General features: G+C 45.1%; 1 protein-coding gene across 6 annotated transcripts in view; it reads left to right on the plus strand.

The window, feature by feature from the left end:
- The window catches only part of LOC130548391 (uncharacterized), an 83,025-nt gene that overhangs the window by 37,318 nt on the left and 30,333 nt on the right, over positions 1-15,374 (plus strand). For 4 of the 6 annotated variants that reach the window (XM_057325133.1, XM_057325132.1, XM_057325129.1 and 1 more), the window contains exons 3-6: positions 2,138-2,438; positions 3,038-3,343; positions 5,697-5,993; positions 11,219-11,251. In XM_057325133.1, the coding sequence (XP_057181116.1) occupies positions 2,138-2,438; positions 3,038-3,343; positions 5,697-5,993; positions 11,219-11,251 (937 nt within the window). The remainder of the gene's footprint in view (positions 1-2,137; positions 2,439-3,037; positions 3,344-5,696; positions 5,994-11,218; positions 11,252-15,374) is intronic. The other 2 variants (XM_057325134.1, XM_057325130.1) reach the window with 1 other exon arrangement.

The following is a 15,374-nucleotide window of genomic DNA, read 5'->3' on the forward strand; positions in this document are numbered from 1 at the left end:
GGTGACTTTAACAACCACCTAGACAAACCACAAGCAGCTGACTTCTTAGCACTCCTCTCCTCGTTTGACCTCTACAGGACCCGTCCCACCCACAGGGAAGGACAACAGCTAGATCTCGTCCTGACTCGTAACTGCACTGCTAATGATATTCTAGTTACTCCCCTGCATTTCTCTTACCATTTCTTTATACAGTTCACTGTAACTCTCCCTGTAATCTCACCACCTAACCCTGTTTCTTTTCGATGTAGTCTTTGTTCCCTCTCACCCACCTGCTTTTCATACATGGTGTCTTCCTCCCTACCCACCACAACCCTCTACTCATCTCTCAACGTCAGGGAAGCTACAGATAGTCTCTATTAACATCCTGTCTTGACAATGTCTACCCTCTCACCTCTAGGTCAACTTCTTCAGAGATAAAGTGGAGACCATCAGCAGTCAGTTCTCTACACAACACATCCCAGATCTCTCTCTTAACCCTTGCTATCCTCAACTCCATTTTTTCTCTCCTCTCACGGAGACGTATGTCTCCAAAATTCTCCTTTCCACCCCGCCTACCACCTGTCCCCTCATCCTGATCCCTTCCCAGAGGGCTAAGTCCTTGTCATCTGTCCTTATTCTGCTTAACCTCTCTGCTGCATTTGACACAGTGAACCAGATCCTGCTGTCCACTCTCTCCAAACTGGGCATCTCTGGAACTGCACTCAACTGTCTGACTCTTATCTCAAAGGCAGATACTTTAAGGTATCCTGGAGAGGCGAGACGTGCAGATTTCACCAGCTGACAACTGGTGTTCCTCAGGGATCAGTTGTTGCCGCTCTCCTCTTTTCTTTATATACCACCTCACTGGGTCCAATTATTAGAGCACATGGGTTCTCTTACCATTTTTATGCAGATGAAACGCAGCTTTACCTCTCTTCTCAGGAAGATAACCCCACCATCTCTGCCCATATCTCAGACTGCCTTCTCGACATCTCATCTTGGATGAAAGAGCATCACCTCCAACTCAACCTCTCCAAGACGAAACTCCTTGTTATAGCGGCCCACCCATCAATTGAACACCAATTCACCATTCAGCACGGATCCTAAACTATAACACCCACCAAGTCTGCGAGGAAACTGCAAGGAAACTGAAGCTGAAATTCACCTCTCACATTGAAGCAACCACTCGAACATGCAGGTTTGTGCTCTACAATATCATGAAAATCAGACCGTTCCTGTCTGAGCATGCCTCTCAGCTACTAGTCCAAGCTCTGATCATATCAAGACTGGACTACTGGAATTCTCTACTGGCCGGCCTTCCAACCAATGGAGTCAAGCCTCTGCAAATGATCCAGAATGCAGCAGCATTTCTGGTTTTCAATCAGCCTAAAAGAACCCATGTAACACCCCTCCTGATTTCACTTCACTGGCGGCCAGTTGCTGCCCACATCAAGTTTAAATCTCTGACACTGGACTTCAGAAAAGTAACAGCAAATTCGCCCCTTTGCCTTAACTCACTGCTCCAGGTCTACATCCCCTCCCTTCATCTTCGGTCTGAAAATGAGCGACGCCTAGTTGTTCCATCACAACGAGGCACCAAATCGCTTGCAAAAACCTTCACTAATTCGGTTCCTCTGTGGTGGAATGAACTACCAGCCTCCATCTGAACTGCAGCATCCTTCACAACTTTCAAAAAAACAACTCAAAACATACGTCTTCTGTATTTACTTTACTAACCGATAACTCTGTTTTATGTCTCCAAAAAATCTTTCTTGTTCATTCTCTCCCTTGCTTACTGCAGCTTTAATCCTCCTAGTAACATGGCCTTGTAAACTAACGGTACTGTTTACAAAGCCTTGCAGTACTTATCAGTACTGTTGAAAAAATGTTATATGCTCTCCTACTTGTAAGTCGCTTTGGATAAAAGTGTCTGCCAAATGAATAAATATAAATGTGTAAATGTGTGTTTATCAGCAGTTTCATCTGTAAGTGTTAACATGAATTAATGCACAAATTAATAAACAATTATATTGATATTAACTAACAAATACATCTGGCATGTGTTTAATAATGATTCATGTTGACATGATCATGAAATGATTATTAATGTAATGTTCATGTGTTATAATGTTTGTGTTTCTCTCTTCTGTGTGCTGCTGTGACTGATACAGTGTTGAAATATGAGAATGATTCTGTCACTCTGAACACTGGTGTTACTGAACTACAGTCAGATGATGTGATCCAGTGGAGGTTTGGAGAGACTCTCATCGCTGAAATCAATAGAAAGAACAACAAGATCTCTACACATGATGAGATATTCAAAGACCGACTGAAGCTGAATGATAAGACTGGAGATCTCATCATCAGAGATCTTGACACTGAACACACTGGGCACTATAAACTGAAGATCATCAACAGTAAAGGAACATCATACTCTCAGATTAAAGTTTATGTCAGGGGTAAGTAAAGCTCAAGTTAATGTGATGATAATGGTGGTTTTGTATATGAAGTGCTGTATTGGTAAGTGCTGAAATTGCTTCATGTTAAGCTGCAGGACTCTTCATGCTTTCTGTAGATTTGATCTGTAAATAATCTTATGATGTTTTATTTCTTGAGTTTCTAATGATGTTCAGCGATTCCACTAGGATTTTGTGGAATTGTTGCGCTGGATGACGCTACATACTAATTAACATTAGTGATGTCATCATGTAGTTTTTGAGTCGCAACAAAACCCGTTTCGATTTTACTCTCTGAACATTTTAAATTTTAATACAGTTTATGGCCGAATAAAGGCGTCCTCATTTACATATTTCCTCTTGTCAATTCTGTTATATAACCAAGACACTTCTGACCAAATCAACACACACACCTTAAAAAGAGAATTTGCCTCTATTCTTTCACACAGCACATGCACAGCCTCTGTCTTTGTAACCATGTTCTTATTTACAGACAAACTGTGTTCATGCTCATATATCCAAACAGTCCATAACACATTTATTTGATCTGATGGATGTTCTTCTGTGTTTTTCTCTTCTATGTGCTGCTGTTATAAATGAAGAGAAACTCAGATCAGTAGTGATGGGATCTGTCACTCTATACACTGATGTTACTGGGATACAGAAAGGTGATGACATTCAGTGGACATTTGGAGATGAAAAAACTCCCATAGCTCAAATCACTGTAGGGAATAAATCCTCAAAAGACTCAACTGATGGGAGATTCAGAAACAGACTGAAGCTGGACCCTCAGACTGGACATCTCACCATCACAGACATCACATCTGAACTCTCTGGAGTTTATAGAGCAAAGATCCACAGCAGCAGAAGAGGAACAGAATACAGAAAATACAGGGTTGACATCTCTGGTGAGTGGATTTCTTTTAGTGGTTTATATCTGACATGATGATGCATTTTTAATGTTAAATTTAAAGTCATTTTATATTTCTGTCAATCTGAAATAATCCCGTAGATTAACGAAAATTATGGTACTGTAATTTTCCAAAAATATTTTTGAATCCAATAAAAATATAATTTACAAAAAATACACTTAAATTTAAAAGTACAGATTTGTTATGTGTAGAAAAAAATCTAACACCAAATTTGCAAGAACACATCTTATTTTATCACTAAATAAACATGACTGCTGATAGTATATTAACATTGACTTTTACATTTAGTGCATTAGTGTTTCTGTGAGTTTAAAGTGCTGAGAGCATCTGGGAAGAAAGTGTACTGTAAGCGACTGATCCTTGTTCTTAAGGTTCTGTACTCTAGATTTCCCTATCCAGTCTTTTTTCCGTTCATTCTGTAAACACAGCGACGTCTCAAGAAATATCTGCGTACACAGGAAATCACTGAAACCGTCTCAAAATGATGTAGTACACATGCCAAATCAGTGGCGCTGTAATTCTGCCATATAGATGCACTAAAAACAGAGAAGACGACTTGGAGCATGCGCAGAAATCTTGCGCTAGGCAATTGACATCAGCGTTTCAGAATATATACGGATTGGCTGTATACACGAAAATGCAAGGGTGTCGTTTTCAGATTTATCCTCTGTGGGACCCAGTTTCAAAAAATAGCGGTTTCAGGCTCCCAAAACGGCAGATCCGTCTGGATGAAACCCTGATACGATACAAAATTTTTACATATACAGCTAAACACGTGCATCTAGTGGATGGCCCCTGAGTGTCACAGTCCTACCTTGTTTATGAAATTCTAGTCATGTGGCAGGATCGGGACAGAGCCCTTAGGTTTTATGTGAGAAGGCCATGAGTTGTTTGTTTTTACTTCTCATGTGTTTTCTCGTGTCTCGTCATTGGCCCCGCCCCTCTAGTTTCATGTATTGCTTCCCTTCCGTGTCTAATGTTTCCAACCTGCCCTCGCTCGTTATCCTTCATTTGTCTTTCCTATAAATGCACTTGTGTTTCTTTGTCTTGTGCTCATGGATTACGTTGTGTATTGACTGTTTTGTGCTATGTACCTTGTCGAGTGTTCCTGTTCCTAGCCTTGCCCGTCATCTGTGAGTTTTGTGTTTTACCCTGTCGTGTTTTGATGTAAGACGTTTGGTCGTGTCCTTTAGTTTAGTTTTTTGCTGTTCTTGTTTTTGTTTTGCCCCCTCGTGGGAAGTCTTTGTTTTATATATATCTCTTCTCGTTTTCCCCCATTGAGGGTGTTTGTTTTGTGTTTTATTAGTTAATAAAGTCTTGTTGTGTTAACCCCTTCACTGCCTGCCTGCAATTGGGTTCTTCCCGTGCAAATCCTGACACTGAGAGCAGGAGATTAAACAGGTGGTGTCCTGTAGGGCTGTGACAGTGGCAGTTTTTTACCATCGTGGTGGTCATGGACCAGTTAACACACAACAGTGTGGTGGTTGTGTTAAATGTAAATGTTTTTAATAAAGGTTTATTGGAGCACCTTTCATCACATCAGTGAAACAACACATTGACATAATTAATGGCGACATAAATAATAAATAACCGAAAGATAAATATAAATAAAAAATTGGGTGAACTATTACTTTAAACATAAAGAGTAAAACAAATATTTTGGCTTATATTGGCTTTTTCCATTGTCTGGATTAAGATGTTTGCAGCTGCACTAAATATTTGAAGATAGAACTAAATCTATTACTTCTATTAATAATATTAACCTGTTAACATGTTTAAAGAAGGAGCTAGTACAACAGAAGACTATTACAAACACATACAAAATATTGTCTGCTTATAATTACTGGCAGAGTCACAAAAAATGGAGCTCTTATTTTTCGCAAATATCACACACCCTCGAGTCCACTAGCACACTGTTGATGGTGGAGCAGTAAAAGAACACCAGCAGCTTTATACTCCAGGTGCAAACTGGTGTGGGTTAAAGGCTGGATTTGATGTGCTGTGAGACCAATATCAAAGCACGTCATGATTACTGGTGTTACCGGTCTTACTGGTGGCTGCTTTTAAGCAATAGAGATGATTGTAGGGTGGCATGATGGTCATTGAGAGGTATTTACATACACAGAGGGTAAATAATACAGAAGAGTGAATAAGTATTGACTACATGATCATTTTTGAGTGAACTGTGAGCTATTTATTAATTTATTTACACTCACCCCTGATCTTTTGTCCAAATTTCTCTCCAAAAAAAGCAGCTACTGTTTAGCGTTACGTCAAGTAAATGATCACTCCAATTCATGTTTTCTGTTTTTTTTCACATCTGTTTCAGTGATCGCTTATGAGGGAGAATCTGTCACACTACACACTGACAGTAAAAAACAGAAAGGAAGTGAGATCAAGTGGATCTCTGAAGATAACACCATTCTGGTCACTGGAAAGAATGGAGTCGTCAGAGAGACCAAATATACAGATGATGAGAGATTCAGAGACAGACTGAAGATGAATCAACAGACTGGAGATCTCACCATCACACACATCAGACAGACAGATGCTGGACTTTACACATTACAGCAGATCAGCAGTGATGGAAAGATCTCATACAGGATGATCAATGTTTTTGTCAACGGTGAGTAACTCAAGATCCCTTTCTGTCGGTCTCTCGACGTTGTGTCGAGCCGACAGATGGGGTTCGTCCCTGAGAACCAATTGCTTCCGACTTTTTAGAAAAGGCCAATGAAATTGGCGAATGAAATTTGCATGCCGGACTCCGCCCCTGGAAGTCCACTTTCTCGACGCACCCATCTCGCAAGGGGGGGCTGTTTGGTGATACTGTCGAGCCGCAGTTCTCGACAGTAAAGGATCAGACAGAGGATATCAAGCATACCCTCCCCGCCACGACTCGGCCGCCCTTTGGCCGCCGAGATCCTGTGCACCGTCTGCTTCCCAACAGCCCCGGTCCTCTTCGACGCCCTCCGGCTCCGGCGCCCCCCCGGAAGAAGACATCGAAGAGGAGACCACCACCCCCCGTCAGCAGCCGCGGTGGAAGCCGAAGCGGCCCTCATGGGAAGACCCCAGGGAGATTGAGAATACCTTCGGGCCCTACCCCAGCCATTCCATCGCTGGTTGGTCGATCCGGGACGGTTCCTGCCCCATCCCAACAGCCCAATTCTAAGAGTTTTTCTCTCTCTCTGGGTGTTTACCACAGCCGCTATCACCATCTACACGACGGTGTTCGGCAACTCAACGTTGCGTCACGGCGAGACCCAATGTCGAGGATAATCAGCAGCCTAAGCACTCTCAATCGACGGTGCGTTGTGCTACATCATCGTCTGGGTATTATCACAGCCGCTCGCACCCGCTACACGACAGGGTTCGGCAATTTCAATGTTGAGTCAAGACCCAATGTCGAGGATAATCATCAGCCTAAGCACTCTCAATCGATGGTGCGTTGTGCTACATCATCGCCAGGCAGGTAAAAACTGCAGAGCCGATCTCCTCTCCGGGGTCCCCACACGGCATGGGAGCCGCACTGCCGGCCATCGAACCACCCCCCGGGAGGTCGATAAAGCAGAACGTACCCCTAGCCTCCCTGTCGGTCCCTGGGAGCCTGACAAGAGCTTCCCAAACCGTCACGGTGACTACGGGATACGAGGTGACTACGGGATACGATCCGTCTCGGCTACGCGATCCAACTCGCCAGACGCCCGCCCAAGTTTCAGGGCATCCTCTCATACCTCAGTCAGAGGCAAGGATGCTCCCGTGCTTCGGGCCGAGGTCGCCACCCCTCTGGAGAGGAAGCGATCATGCTCATCCCTCTAGACGAGATGTTCAACGGGTTTTACAGCCTGTACTTCATTGTCCCCAAAGAAGCGGGGGTTGCTAGATCTGCGTACCCTGAACAGGCACCTACTCAAGCTGCCATTCAGGATGCTCACGCAGAAGCACATCCTGGCATCTATCAGATGTCAAGATGGATTCATGGCAATCGACCTGAAGGACGCTTACTCTCATGTCTCTTTCCCCCTCGTCATCGCCCGTTCCTACGGTTTGCTTTCGAGGGTCAGGCATATTAGTAGACTCCTCCCTTTCGGTCTGTCCCTGTCCCCACGAGTCTTCACGAAGATCATGGAAGCTGCCCTCAGGGAGAGAGGTGTGCGGGTACTAAACTATCTCGATGACTGGCTCATTTGACACACTCGCGAGATCTGTTATGTACACACAGGGACCTAGTGCTTCGGCACCTAGATCGATTGGGACTACAGGTCAACCGAGATAAGAGCAAGCTCTCCCCTATGCAGAGCATCCTCTTTCTTGGTATGGAACTCAACTCTGTCTCCATTACAGCGCGACTGACAGAGCACGCTCAGTCAGTGTTTGAACTGCCTGGAATATTTCAAGCAGTCAGCGGCCCCCCTGAAACAAGAGGCTCCTGGGCACATGGCATCCTCGGCGGTGGTGATACCCCTCGGGTTGATGCACATGAGACCGCTCCAACACTGGCTACAGAGTCGAGTTCCCTGGAGAGAGTGGCACACCGGCAGCAGGCGGATGGTGATTACGCCTCTCTGCCGACGCACCCTAACCCCTTGGTCTCCAACGACCTTTCTACAGACGAGGCACGTCGTGGTGACGACAGACATCTCCCTGCAGGGTTGGGGTGCCGTGTGCAACGGGCACGCAGTGTCGGGGTGATGGACGGGCCCCCGCCTGCGCAGGCATATCAACTGCCTAGAGTTGTTGGATGTGCTACCTGCACTGAAGGGGCTACATCCTCTCGTGCAGGACAAGCACATGCTGGTCCGGTCGGACAGCACAACTGCCATAGCGTATACAAACTGCCAGGGTGGTGTTCGCTCACGGCAGCCAACACGACTCGCCCGTGAGCAGATCACTGCGAGCCACACATATCCCAGGCGACCTGAACCAGACTGCCGATGCCTCGCGGAGAGTGGCGACTCCACCCCCGTGCAGATCAGAATCAGAATCAGAAGAGCTTTATTGCCAAGTGTGCTTGCACACACAAGGAATTTTCTTTGGTGTTGGAAGCTTCTAGTACAGACATTTAACACAATGACAATACAATATAATACGATTTACAGTCTAGATCCGCTATGATGCTCCCTGTCTGAGGCCCCCCTTGGCACGGATGCTCTAGCGCACAGCTGGCCGGGGGACAAGCGGAAGTACGCCTTCCCCCCAGTGAGCCTCATTGCACAGACCCTGTGCAAGGTCAGGGAAGAGGAGCATCAAGTGTACTAGTTGCGCCATACTGGCTCAACCAGACTTGGTTCTCGGAGCTAATGCTCTTGACGACAGCTCCCCACTGGCCGATTCCCCTGACGAAGGACCTGCTTTCCCAGGGGAAGGGCACGTTATGGCATCCCAGGCCAGACCTCTGGAACCCCCATGTCTGGCCCCTGGACGGGACGAGGAGATCCTGAGTGGCCTAACCCCTGCAGCGGTTAAGACCATCACTCAGGCTAGGGCCCTGGCCACTACGCGGCTATACGCCTGTAAGTGGTGCCTCTTCTCATCCTGGAGCTCTTCTCTAAGAGAAGACCCACGGAGTTGCTCCATTGGGAACGTGCTGTCCTTCCAGAGACTCGAGAGTAATCTCTCCCCTTCCACACTGAACGTGTATGTAGCCGCTATTGCCGCTCATCACGACTCAGTTGCTGGTAGTCTCTAGGACAGCACAACCTGATCATTTGGTTCCTAAGGGGCGCGGGAAGGCACTGCCTCACCCGTGCTCCATACCCTCTTGCGACCTTGATGCGGTCCTGGAGCCCCTCGGAGATGCCGCTCTTTCTCTCCTCAGGATGAAGACAGCTCTCCGGTTGGCGCTGAAGAGGGTAGCGGACCTACAAGCATTCTCTGTGTCCACAGATTGCCTAGAATTCGGGCCTGGTGATTCTCACGCTATCCTGAGACCCCGGCCCGGCTACGTGCCCAAAGTTCCCACCACTCCCCCGAGACACCAGGTGGTGAACTTACAGGCATTCCCCACCGGGGAGGAAGACCCAACCCCATCCGTGTTGTGTCCAGTACGCGCATTGCGCCTCTGCTTGGACCGCACGCAGAGCTGCAGGAGCTCTAAGCAGCTCTTTGTCTGTTTTGGAGATCAGCAGAAGGAGAGGGCTGTCTCAAACAGAGATTGGCGCACTGGATCATGGACGCCGTCACTACGACGTACCTTTCCTAAGATCGCCCGCGCCCACTGGGTGAGAGCTCTCTCCACACGGAGTATAGCCTCCTCGTGGGCACTGGCTCGAGGCGTCTCTCTGGCAGACATCTGCAGAGCTGCGGGTTGGGCTACACCCAACACCTTCGCGAGGTCCTACAGCCTCCGTGTAAAACCGGTATCGGTCTTGCAGGGCATCAGGCAAGACCGGCGGCCGGTAGGGTGTATGCCTACGACAGTACCTTCCCCACCTTTCTTCTAGGTGGGTCAGCGTACTAAATTAGTCTCCCTTCTTTCCTCACTGGGTGAAGAACAGGCACTCCATCCATCACTAAGCAAGCACCTCCTGCGGGCGGGCTGGGCAGAGTAGCCCTGCCCCTTAGGCCGGGTACCAACTGAGTTATCCACAACATAGCTCTAACTGGACCTAGTGCTACCGGACGTTGTAACCCCCCAGCAGGGCGGTTCCATCTGATGTATCCTCATGATTAGTTCCCACCTTGGTAACACATGACCTTCCCTAGGTGGACCTCCACCTCGCGGTTAACTCCTTAGCCCGCACATTTCTCCCATGAGTTCTCCCTAACAGTGAGACCATGTTGGTATTTCCACTTAACTCCTCCCTACGGTAGGAAGTGGTCTCTGTAGCGCATCCCCCATTTGAGGAAGTAGCGCTTACCCAGTGGCCTTACGGTACCGGGCGGCTTCTTGCTGTTAGAGAAACAAGGCCGCCGCCTGTGAGGCCGAAGGCAGGGGCTTCCCACCTTTCAAGAAAGCTCTGGGACCCCCTACCTACCCACTGGTAGGTTACAATTTCGAGGTAGCGCTCACGGCTGACACGCCCAGGCCAGTCACCGTCGCTTTGCTAGAGATTGTGACAGGGCACAGTGTTGTGGCGTTTTCCATAGGAACCCCATCTGTCGGCTCGACACAACGTCGAGAGACCGACAGAAAGGGAACGTCTTGGTTACGGATGTAACCTCAGTTCCCCGATGGAGGGAACGAGACGTTGTGTCCTTCTTGCCACAACACGTGCTGCCCACTGCAGCAGTCGTGAGAGGTCTCAGGCTCCTCAGAACAAAGGTGAATGAATGAGGCATGCCGTCTCCCTTTTATACCCGGATATCCGGGGGCGGAGTCCGGCATGCAAATTTCATTCGCCAATTTCATTGGCCTTTTCTAAAAAGTCGGAAGCAATTGGTTCTCAGGGATGAACCCCATCTGTCGGCTCGACACAACGTCTCTTTCCCTCCATCAGGGAACTGAGGTTACATCCGTAACCAAGACGATATCTGATATATAATAACTCACTTCATCTTACATCAGCATTCTCTATAAACTATAGATGATCTGAAAAAAAAATATCTTTTTAAATTTCTCTGAATTTTTGTAAAATAATTTTTACATTTTTATTGTTTATTGGTAAATGCAGCATAATTATTAAAGATTCTCTCTTATATAAAGTGACTTGAGTCTGATACTCGCACTGTTAATAAATCAAGTCGTGTTTTTATTTGTAGTGCTTCATTTCAAAGGATCCTTACAAACTTATGTGTGATGATATAAAATTAAGTGATTCTACAGCTGACTGAAGATATGACTCTGTGTTCACACAAACATGTGCAGAAAACACTTAGAAATGTTTCATTTGTGTGTTTGATTCTTAACAGACGGCCCTTCTCCAGATCAGAAGCAGAACTCAGGTGAGATTCTGTACAGCTGCGAGTTTGTGTCTGATTCACATGATATATTCATTTTACTTTCAACGTTTATATTTAGCAGTCAGAATCTGTTTAATCTGCACATGTCAGGGTAGCCAAAGAAAGCATATGGCGCGTGGGGGGGGGTGGTTTGGAGAGGAGGGGTAGGCTGAACTAAAGCACATGCGCAGCCATTGCCAACAAAACACAGACATCAGTTTCACTCACCGCATGCGGTTCATGTCCGTCATCTTTTAGCACTGGGACGGAATATACAGTATCAGTTTCAGACCATCTCCAAATCCAGCGTTATATCCACTGTTTATATAACATTCATCACCCAAATGCAGTGAACAAACAAACAGCTGAACTTCGCGAACGTATGCTCTCTCTCTCTCTCTCTCTCTCTCTCTCTCGCTCTCTCTCTCTCTCTCCTGCAAACAAAAAAAATTATGCAGTTTCGTAATCAGTTAATTTATTTTATCTGGTTACATTTTTATAATAAACTATAAAAGCGAATTATATACAAAAATGAAAGTATAAATACCATAAGAGCTGTTACAACCAAAGATACAATCAGCTTCTAAAGCCGGGTTCAGGCTGTACGATTTTGGGCTGTCCCAGATGAAACATGACAATGGTGGCGATTTCTGTGGTCGTGGCTCATAAACGCTGGTCCTTCGTCACACAGTGAGAGAGATTGAAAGGTGGCTGTTGTTACGGTCTTGCGATCAAAGACAGCCTGCAATCAATTTCTGGCAGTGACAGATTGTAGCCAATCTGTAGCCAATAAAAATGCAACAGGAAATGACGTATTGATCAACACTACATGGCACTAAAAGTTAAACGCCACGGCGGTGAAAATTATTAAAAAGGAAGTAATAATGCTCTCTTCTGCCGCTGCCTCTTTTTTTGTTGTTGTTCACAAATTGCGCACCCTGGGTCAGGGGCAACTCTGTGACCTCATCCATGGACATGTTCATTCTATCTTCCCAAAAAGACCCAGGGGAGAACCCAGGCCCAGCCAGGCGAGCCAGTTCTCCTCTGGCATTACTTCTGCATCTCTAAAAACTCGGCATCGATGATAGGTTTAAAGGTGTAATGAACTGGCCTTATTTATTGTTTTTTACTGTTGTATGATGTCTAGTTATGACGTTCGCATAATTTTTACATTCAAAAACATCAAAATCAATAAGTAATAGGCTATTTTCTACCCAGGTTTTGAGGCCAGCTCTGCAAACGCTGGGTTTTAATGAGCGTGCCGCATTGAAGACACTTGGAAGTAAACGCCCACCGCTTTGATTGGATAGCAGTTTGTGTAGTTGGAGCCTTCTGTGAATTTGGTTCAAGACGTAACGTTAGGTTACACATTAGCACCATTCACAGTTTTCGCAGGGCATTAGCACCATTCACAGTTTTCGCAGGGCATTAGCATTATCTGGAGACCTCGTGTGATTTATAAATGACCTCCCCACATCAGTATTTCATGTGACGCATTCACACGGGATGATTTTACTCAAATTTACCGATTTATTTCCCAGATGTGATGGCAAGGCTTTGCGTATAGTTTGTATAGCCTTTAGTTGTATGGTGTTTAATGATATATGACCGTACCTGTCAGCATTTGAGACCCGTGATCGCGAACCCGGACAAAAGATCACCGCTATCACGGGTCTCAAATGTTACGAGTTTCCATGATAAATAAACAAACGGGAGACTCCCGGTAACTTATGGATATCACCCAGCACCCGAAATAATACCAAAACACTTCAAACAGCCTCCATTATTGGCAAACGGTGGATAAAAGCTTGAAAAATTATATATGAGCCCACCAAATCACAGAGATGGTGATTCACACGGGCTTAAGATCACAGACAACCTCTGCAATTAATACAAATGACTAGAGGTCCCCAGATAATACTAATCTCATGTGAATAGTGCTCAGGGCACATCAAGCGATCTTTAACAAAGCAATAGTGACGCATAGTACAAAAATGTTTTAATCACATAAGATTGCTGCACCGTTCCTATCGGATCCAATATTGACGACACAGCACTGCTTTTAAATTTTAGTCATTCCACAAATCCAGTGTCGATCTCTGCCTTGTTCACAAAGGAATCCTCGGAGAAATGAAACTAACAAACGCTCCATGTTTTTCCCACATGAGCTGGAACGTCTTTCAAATTAAACTTTAACCACGCATTCCTAATATCAGAATCTGAAGGAAGGTTATGCAGCGACTGTGTTCTTCCACAACCAGGGATGGCACAATATTTAGCTATCTTTAACTGCATGTTTGTTTATTGCTTGCTCGCTCTATCTGGTTCCACGCCACTTCAGAATTGTCATGCGTGAACCAGTGGGCGGGGCTAGAGAAGCAGTCGTTGATATTTTTCTATGGAGGCGGTAGATAGGTGCATTCCAGAACCTGGCGTTTGCTGAGCCTGGTGTCAATAACAGATGTCATCTCAGTAACAAGGGCGTTTTCAGTTCTAACACTTACATAATGTTCGCGTGAATACCATTCCCTCTTGTATAACAAAAGCTCGTATTAAAATTGTGATTTTAATTCATGCCTCCTTTAATATTATCCTAATATTCTAATAGCTAATTGCAATTTTGTTGTGTAGTGGGGACATATCGGATCGCCACCTCCCTCTTTCAGCTCCACCATCTGAACTGGTTATAGACCTCCGAACAATGAGAATAGACAAACTGAGAGCAGAAAACCTTACTCCACCCTCTTATGCAACAAGTACATCAGATGTTATAGGAAGTGTCCTAGGTTTACGGTTGATCTACATAATGCAGCCTAATAACCCCTTAGAGGATTTGTATTATAGAAGTGTTGTGTATGCAAGGTTGAAGAGATGCGTCTTTAATCTAGATTTAAACTGACAGAGTGTGTCAGCCTCCCGCACACTATTCAGAAGACTGTTCCAGAGTTTGGGCGCTAGGTAGGAAAAGGATCTACTGTCATGGCTCTGCTTCATTTAGTCATGTTTTTCTTGGTCCTGTAGCAGAGCCATGGCAAAGCCTTTGGTTATGTGTGGAGAGAAACATATTATTGTCCTTTTGACAATAATATACGTTCTCTCCAGTGTCTCGTCATTGGCCGCCCCTCTCGTTTCCTTGTTATCTTTCCCCGAGTGTTTTATTACCTACACCTGCCCTGTGTCATTATCCCTCGTTTGTCTTCCCTTTAAATACCCTCTTGTTTCTTTCTCTTGTGTTCGTGGATTACGTTGTATGTACTGTGCTATGTTCCTCGAGTTTCTGTGAGTTTTTGTGTTCTACCCTGTCGTGCTGTTTGTTAAGACGTTGTGTCGTTGCTTTATAGTTAGTTTATTTTGTTCCTGTCTTTTGTTTTGCCCCCACGTGGGAAGTCTTTGTTTTATATATATATACAGTATATATATATTCTTAGTTTCGTTTTTTCCCCATCGAGGGTATTTGTTTTGTTATGTATTTAAATAAAGTCTTGTTTCATTAACCCCTTCACTGCCTGCCTGCAATTGGGTTCTCTTCCTCACATCCGTGACATCTACCACCTGCACTTGATTTTGAAATTCTAGGTATTATCAACTGACCGAAGCCTAAAGAGCGTAGTGAACGTGAAGGACTGTACAGTAGTAGAAGCTCATTCAGGTACTGTGGAGCTTAACCGTGTAGGGCCTTATAGGTAATCAGTAAGATTTTAAAGTTAACACGTTGCTTAATAGGTAACCAGTCTAATGTTGACAGAACTGAGCTAATATGCTCATACTTTTTTTTTTAACTCTAGCTGCTACGTTTTGAAGTACTAGGAGTTTTTGTAATAAACCTACAGGGCTACCGGCTAATAGTGCATTACAATAATCTATTCTTGACATCATTAATGTGTGAATTAACCTTTCTGCAGTTCATAGTGAGAGCATATGACATAATTTAGATATATTCTTAAAATAAAAAAAGTGGTTTTACAGGTGTTGGCAACATGGTTTTCAAATAATAAAGTTTATTCAGGAGAGTAAATCATAGTTGCGTTTAGATGCACATTACATCTGGATCTCCGTCGTTTATTCTAACACCGTTTAGCGTTCCATTGCTCAATCTAACTTCAGCCAACTTTGTCCAACTTCATCT

The sequence above is a fragment of the Triplophysa rosa genome, linkage group LG25 (assembly GCF_024868665.1).
Source record: "Triplophysa rosa linkage group LG25, Trosa_1v2, whole genome shotgun sequence".
NCBI classification, from domain to species: domain Eukaryota; kingdom Metazoa; phylum Chordata; class Actinopteri; order Cypriniformes; family Nemacheilidae; genus Triplophysa; species Triplophysa rosa.